This window comes from Sapajus apella, unplaced genomic scaffold (assembly GCF_009761245.1).
Source record: "Sapajus apella isolate SASKATOON/1434 unplaced genomic scaffold, GSC_monkey_1.0 scaffold20, whole genome shotgun sequence".
Classification (NCBI taxonomy): Eukaryota; Metazoa; Chordata; class Mammalia; order Primates; family Cebidae; genus Sapajus; species Sapajus apella.
Genome location: NW_022436960.1, coordinates 24,373 through 32,008, shown reverse-complemented (window position 1 = coordinate 32,008; position 7,636 = coordinate 24,373). Strand labels below are relative to the sequence as shown.

General features: G+C 64.3%; 1 protein-coding gene across 2 annotated transcripts in view; it reads left to right on the top strand.

Moving 5' to 3' along the window:
• Nucleotides 1–2,794, top strand: part of TRMT61A (tRNA methyltransferase 61A) — a 5,526-nt gene extending 2,732 nt beyond the window's left edge. For both annotated transcript variants that reach the window (XM_032287273.1, XM_032287272.1), the window contains 2 exons: nt 319–585; nt 2,266–2,794. In XM_032287273.1, the coding sequence (XP_032143164.1) occupies nt 319–585; nt 2,266–2,537 (539 nt within the window). In that variant the 3' untranslated portion in view covers nt 2,538–2,794. The remainder of the gene's footprint in view (nt 1–318; nt 586–2,265) is intronic.
• The last annotated feature ends 4,842 nt before the right edge of the window (nt 2,795–7,636 follow it).

The window sequence follows — 7,636 nt, the reverse complement described above, 5'->3', positions numbered from 1 at the left end:
GGGAGGCTCCAGCCAGCGGGCTCTCTCAGCTCCTGTACCTGCACCAGGCAGGATGGAGCAGGGCTGCCGCTGGCCTGTGCCCATAGCAGACACCACAGCCTACACAGCCTGTCAACACCAGCTCACCCCCTAGACAGTGTGTCCAACGCAGGGCTGGCCAGGGCTCTAGGCAGCCGGGACTACACAGCCCACCCGTCGCCTGGGGTCCTCCTGAGCCCTGTGCGGGTCTCTGGGGTGAGGCGGGGGTTGTTTCCTGGAAGTCTGTGGACCCCGAGCAGTCCCACCTGATGCCTCGCCCGTCCCATCTTGTCCCGACAGGCACAGGCAGTGGCTCTGTGTCCCACGCCATCATCCGAACCATTGCACCCACGGGCCACTTGCATACGGTGGAGTTCCACCAGCAGCGGGCAGAGAAGGCACGGGAGGAGTTCCAGGAGCACCGCGTGGGCCGCTGGGTGACCGTGCGCACGCAGGATGTGTGCCGCAGCGGCTTTGGCGTGAGCCACGTGGCTGATGCTGTGTTCCTGGACATCCCGTCACCCTGGGAGGCCGTGGGGCACGCCTGGGATGCCCTCAAGGTGGAAGGTACGTCAGGGGTTCCGGGAGAGGCACAGCCTGGGGCAGGGCGTCAAGGGTGAGGGCTGAGCTCCTGGGAGCTCCTTGGTCTAGAAACCAAGACATACCAAGGCGGTGGCCAGGCCAGGGCCCCTTTTTGGCCTGAGGTGAGGAGTGGCTTGGGCTGGCCAGGGCAGGCAGAGCCGGGGAGGATGGGCCCCAGCTGGGCCCTGCTCATGGTCTCTGGCCTCTCCCGACCCCTCGATGGGAGAAGGTAGCAGCGCCCCCTAAGTGCAGGGCGGCCCGGCTGGAGGTGTCTGGAACCCCCTGCCCTGCTGTTTCCCGACGACTCCCCTCCCCCAAGCTCTGGAGCCCAGGGAGCTGGCCCCTTATAGGGAAGATGCTGGGTGTGGAGGCGGGGCAGCCCTGGGGAAGGTCGGGCCCCAAGCCAAGGAGGCGGCTGGGAGGCCCTGGTCTTTCCCTTTTCTGGAGAAGGAACGGCTCAGGCAGCAGGGCCCCCTTCCTTCCTCCCAGTTGAGAGTTGCATTGTGGGAGTGGGGAGGGTGGGGACGGGGCGCCACACCCCTCCTCAGACCACAGCAAGGCTGTGGCTGAGGGTCCCCTGCCGGCTCCGGCCCAGCCCTGACTCCTGGTTCCTGGTCTCTGCTGAGGAGCCTGAGGGTGGCTGTGGGCATCTCCACACCTGCCTCCTCCCCTCCTCCTTTGCCCCTGCACCCTTGCAGGCTCCCGGGCTCTGGGGACACTTCTGAGCCTGGGCGCAGTCCTGGGGAGGCTGAACTCAGGAGAGCCCGCTCTGGGGCCCCTTCCTGCCTCTGACTCCTTCCTCAGTAGTGGCCCTGGGAACCCACACCTGCCTCTGAGACCTTCCCTTTCCCTGCGACCTCCCTCGTCGGGGCCTTACCTGCACTGCCCCTTCCAAGTCCACAGGCTCCTGACTCGTTTGGGGACCAGCGGGGAGGGTGCAACGAGCAGCGTCACATCAGCAGGACCTGGTGCCTCTCTAGGCTGCTGTCATGTAGGAGCCTCCTCTAACTCTGGACCTCCCGGCAGCCCCGTGTCAGGGTACAGCTGAGGGGATCAGGCCTCAGGGACATTTGAGGACACTTGCTTGGGCCACGTACCTCTACCTAGCCCTGGCTTCCCCAGGTCCTCCCTGCCAGGACAGGGCCCGGGGCTGCGCTCTCATTCACTCCGGGCCAGGCTGAGTGAAGCCCGTGGCTGCCCTGGTGGGAGGAGGGAGGGAGGGAGGGGCTGCCACACTTGGGCTCCGCTTCAAGTAGGCGCCTCCTGTTCCCGGGAGCAGCGACAGCCTCTAATTTCCTGTGACAGCAGCGGCCCCCGCCTGCTAGAGCCCCAGCCCCCGCCCCACCCCACACCGCACTGCGGTGTTGTCATTGCTGCTCCAGGCCCAGCGTCCTGTGGCCCCGTGAAGGAGGGCAGTGCCCGTGGTGGGCCAAGTGAGACGGTGGCAGCACAGGCTTGACCCAGTGCCTGGAACATGGGAGGACCTGGCACAGCTAAGCTGGGTGACGGGAACCATGGTGCCAGGCCCCTCTGCCCTGCAGTCCCCGCTCTCTGGAGGGCTGGTAGTCTGTGTTGGCTGTCTAAGGGTGTGAGTCCAGGGATGCCAGGGCCAGACGCCCTGCTCCGCCACCCCCGCCCTCTGACCCTGGATCCTGCTTCCCACAGGCGGGCGCTTCTGCTCCTTCTCGCCGTGCATCGAGCAGGTGCAGCGCACGTGCCAGGCGCTGGCGGCGCGCGGCTTCTCAGAGCTGAGCACCCTGGAGGTGCTGCCGCAGGTCTACAACGTGCGCACCGTCAGCCTGCCACTGCCCGACCTGGGCTCGGGCACAGATGGCCCTGCCAGCCCCGACACCAGCCCCTTCCGCAGCGGCACGCCCATGAAAGAGGCCGTGGGCCACACCGGCTACCTGACCTTTGCCACCAAGACCCCAAGCTAGGGGGCTGCCACCCCGGGCATCAGCGAGCTGGGAGCACGGAAGGGCTGGGCAGGGAGGCCAGAGGCACCTTATATGGTCGGCGCCTGCTAGACACAGATGGTGGGGCGGGGTTTCAGGGCCTCCTGGGTGGCCAGAGTTTGGGGGCAGGAGGGGCGGCTGTGATGAAGGAGCAGAGCCGGGGCTGGGCCTCGGCCTTTCTTGTCTAGCCCCGCGGCCTGTCCGAGCTGCTGTTTGTTGCCAGCATGAAGTCTCCACTGTCACAGGCTCTCCTGGGTATTGAGGCCAGAGGGTGGTTGGGGGGAGTCAGACCCTCTTTTCAGGTGGGCCTAAGCAGGAAGCGGGTGGACAAGGAGCATTGTCCTTGAGGCCATGCCGCATCTGACCCCTGGGCCCCCACAGCCCGGGCTGCCCCGCAGGGCCTGAGACCACCTCATGCTCTGCCAGTCCCTGGGCCAAGGCGAGCTGACCCAGGATCCCTCCCCAGCTCTCCCCAGCCCTAGGAGACCAGGCCAGCCTAGGAACCAGGCAGGTGACCCTGCTCTCTGACCTCCAGGCTGATGTCGCAGCACTGGGCTCAGCCCTGGCCTCCGTCCACTCAGTCCAAGAGGCAGGGGCAGCCCCCATCCAGCCAAAGTCCCTTGACACGGGCTGCGTTCAGTGGGGCGGGGCGGTGCTGCGGAGAGGAGCAGCACAGCGGGTTGTTTGCCGCGGGTGACCGGGCAAGTCCGTGCCGGGGCCGGAGTATGAGTGCCAGCCTGTGAACTCTGCAGGCACCCCTGCCCCTCCCAGAAGCCAGGGCCGTGGAGGAGGTCCCCCCACGGGGATCATGGTGTGGGTGGGGGAGGTGCATCCGGGACACCTCTCAGGGACAGTGCCTGTGTGATCACCTCTTAAAGCCTGGGGGGGTGTTTCCCAAAGCAGGACAGAGGGTGGGACACCGGGCTGGGGCTCTCTTTGCCTGCCCTGGTGTGTGATGGCCTCAAGGGAGGACCAGTGCGTGTATCAGCCACGGGACCCTGGAGCTGCCTCTGGTGCACGGGGGGCCCGGGTTTCTGCCCAGGAACCGGTCGCCGTGGAGCCTCGGTTTCCCCGGTGTTGACCCCAAGTGTGCGTGATGAGCAATAAACGTGCCGCCCCCTCTATGCTGCGTGGTCCCTGGAGGCCAAGGCCACCCCAGCTGCTCTCCAGGCCAGCCCTGCCTGTGCTCTGCTCTGGCCCCTGTTCCTCCCTGTCCTGGTTTGGCATGTTGGGCGCTCCAGACTCCAGGACAAAGGGGCAAATGTGTGGCCACCCCCATCTGGCTGCAGAAAAGGCCACTTGTTCCTGGGGTTGGGGTGGTCCAGGAGTGCTGGGCCTTCCTCCACAGCCCCAGGCTGAAATTGAGTGTGGCTGCCTGGGTTTCTCGAATGCTCCCCTGAAGAGCCTACCCCAGGCCATCTGGTCCCTGTGAAGTGTCACACGGTAGGGCACGTGGCTGTGGCTGATGTGGTCTGGGAGGTCTGTGTCCCTGAGAGTGGCTCCGCCCTGCTCTGGGGGCTTGTCCCCTCCTTCCAGGACCCGGCCTCTCCTGTACCTCATTCCTCACCTGGGGCGCAAAGGAGGGGCCCCCGGCGGGTTCAACATGGAAGTGGGTAACCCTAATGCCAGGAGCTTTGGGGTCAGGGCTGTGCCTGGGGTGTCATGAACTGGGTGATGCACACCCCTGAGATCCTAATTCCAAGCCTGCCCTGCCCTTCCTGGCCGAAGCAAAGGCCTGCGTGGTGTCTGATGGGTGAACACCAGGAAGCTTTTCTTTGAGGCACGGCTCCAAGGGTCACAGGACATGCAGGCCTCAGGCACAGTAGGGTCTAGGTTGTGCCCATTTTCCAGCCCCGGCTGGTGATCCAGGTGGTGGCCCTGGGTGAGTCACTAGGATCTGCACGTGGAGAACGGGAGGGCACAGCCCACCCCACCCTTGGTTGTCACGTGGGACAGAGTCAATGTCTCAGTCCAGACTCCTCAGCCCCTCTGCCCTGCACACAGGCCCCATGATGACCCTGGGCCTCCAGGCATCCACCCCACTGTAGAGCCCTCTAGAGCCAGCTGGGCCCCAGCCCGCTCCCTCAGCTTGGAACCTCACCTGGCCTTGGGCCAGCATCGAACTCCTCTGTGTCCTTCAAGACCCTACTCAAATGTCCCTTTCTCAGCATGCTTCCCCAGACCATCTCACGCTCAGGAGGGAGAGTCCCGCACACCCACAGCGTGAGGGAGCCCCCACAGCAGAGGAACAGAAGGCACGCAGCACCCCAGTTCTGTGATGTGGAGCCTGACTTTCAGAGGCAGGGCCGGGGCCCATGGCCATGAGTCAAGCTGACCGATCAGGCCCCTGATGGTCAGGTTGAGTCACCAGCATGGGCTCATCATGGGGCAAGGATTCACCGGAAACGCCCTGCCTGGCCCAGGGTGTACTCAGATTTTCTCTGGAAATTCCCCCTGGCCCTGTGGCCCTGCACTGAGACAGCGGCACACCTGACTCCCGGCCACCTAAGCCCTGGGGGACCCCAGGCCCTGGCCCCAGCCTCACCTGCTTGGACAGCCCCAGCCCCGGTCCTCCCTAGAGCCAGGATTAGAGTCCCTCCCTCAGGAGCGCCCCCAAGCTTTGTCTTGCCTGGGACCCCTGCGTGAGCTGCTCCTGGGGCCTCTCACTGTTCCCCAGCCTCGCCTGCCTCAGAGACTAGCCTCTCTCTCACCCAAGAGCCCCAGAGGGCTGAGTCCAACCCAGGCTGCACAGGTGGGGACCAGGGCAGGGTTTCTGGGTGGGCGGAGGGCAGCAGGCAGCTGGGGGCACACCCTGTCTAGCAGAATGTGAGGAGGTGGGGCTACCCTGAGGGCCCAGGAGGCCCTCACCCCTGCAGTCTAGTCACCTCGCCCCTCTCCGTCTCCATTGAGGCTTTGCTTTCTCCGCCCACCTCCTCAGGCCCAGAAGCTGGAGAGCAGGTGGGCTGCCAGGGGACCCTAGCCCCCTCAACAGTCCATTGCACAGATAGGGAAACTGAGGCACAGAGATGCGACTGCAGAATCCTGGCCATAAGTGGTTCCCTATGCGTCACCCTAGAGGGTAGGTGGAGTCTTGGAAGGCTCCTCAGAAGAGGAGATGCCTGTGCAGACGGATGGGCAAGCCTTGCAGGTGAGGTGGGCAATGCTCCAGAAGCAGTGGATGGAGAGGGTGGAGCTCCAGCCTCTGGGCTGGCACGTGCCATTTCCAAAGCTGCTCTAAGCAGAGTGAGCACTGGGCTCCACAGCCCCAGGACTATTGGGGTCACATGCCAGCCTGGAGGGGCCTTGAGGAAGCAGGTCCCCAGGAGGGAGCGGGCAACTGGGGCTGACTGCCGGGCCTTGCGTCCTGTCCTCACTAGCCACGGGAGGGTGGGTGCTGTCACCAGTAGGCATGGGCTGAGTGCCTCCCATGTGCTTGCCTCCGCCTGTTCAGGGCACCCAGGCCTGCCCTTTGGGGCTCCCAGGAGCCACCCGGATCTGGGTACACAGTGCAGGGCAAGAGGTGGCTGTGGGGCGGCAGTGGCCTGGATCCTGTGTGGTAGGTCTGGGTTGGCGGGGGAGTGGGCGGGTCTTTCTGTCCCGGGGCTATGTGCACCACCTACTTCTGGACACTGCAACTGAGAAGTCGCTTCCTGAGATGGCCAGCAGGTTGGCGGCAGACAGGCTGGGAGCCAGGGTGTGGACCCCGGAGCCAGCGGGCCGGTCCCTGCCTGAGGTGGGTCTCAGTGAGCAAGGAGGTGCGCAGTGGGGCCAGCCTGCTGCCCTGCCCCAGCAGTGGCCATGCCAGCCCACAGGCCCTCCCCACGAGAAGCCTCTGTGCCCAGGGGAGCCTTCGTGGCCCAGCCCAGCAGCCAGGACGAGGGCATTTCAAAGTCAGGCCGCCTCCGAAGCGGTGGCGTTGGCGGGAGGGAATAACTGGCTCCCACCAGGCTGAGAATAGCTCAGAATTGGGTCATGCTCACCGAGATCTCCGGTCACAGCCTCCAGCCTTTGACAATAATCAGCTTTCTCCCGACATCTGTCCCTTCAAAGGGGGCAGGCCGGTGCAGGCACTTCTAGAAGCAGCATAGTGGAGAGAACGGGAGTGGGGAGGGACATCTTGGCCTCCTGGCCCTCCATGGCAGGCCCCCTCCCTCCTGCCCACCTCATGCTCCCTTCCGTGCCAGGTCGGGGAGCAAAGCACGGCGGTGCCCCCTCACAGATGAGGACACCAGCTGGGGGCTGGGGGGAGGGTGGTGCCTGTGCCTGGCCCTCCCATGCTCGGCCAGCAATGCCCCTCAGCTCCTGAGAGTCGGGGGCCTGCATGCCACTGCCCTAAGCTGCCCTCTTGCCCCTACCGGTCTGTCCTGCTCTTCTAACGTGGTTGAACGGCATGGGTCAGAGCAGGCCATCCTGCCCTGCCAGACTTTTGGGGGCGAGTGTTTCCCCCAGCCCAGGACTTCACCCCATGTCTTGTTTCTTATCCATTTTTCTGCGTCTGGCCCTCCTCATCCCAGAGCAGCCTTCAGAGGACTAAGGGGGGTGGTATCACAGGCCCTCAGCACCCAAATCTGTGCTGTCACCTGCATATGCTGCCACCAGGTGGGTGCTGAAGCCATTGTAATACATAGTAGGTGCCTCCTGCCCAGAGAGACGACTATGCCTACCACAGGCCAGGCACACTGATTTTCGTTCTTTAATCTTTAAAACCCACAAGGCAGTTCACATGTTCTAGGTGACACCATTGCTAAACTTCAGCCACAGGTCTGTTTATGAAGTGCCGTGACGCTGAGCTTCTCAAGATGGGGCCCCTGGATAGGCTGCTCAGCGACGTCCCCGCCCCACCCCTGCTGAGCCGGAACTCCAGGCAGGGCCCAGGCACCCCCCACGCCGTTCCCCAGGCCTCCAGGTGGCTGTGGTACTCAATTTTGAGAATCGCTGCTGGAAGACCGGGGAGTCTCACACACATTTCTTTTTAGTTCTTAAACAAAAACCCCTTTATTAACTTAAGCAGCAGCTTCCTGCACGCGGCTGGTTGATCCTCTCAGGCTGCGGCTCGGTTTCATCCAGTGTGGCTGGACTGT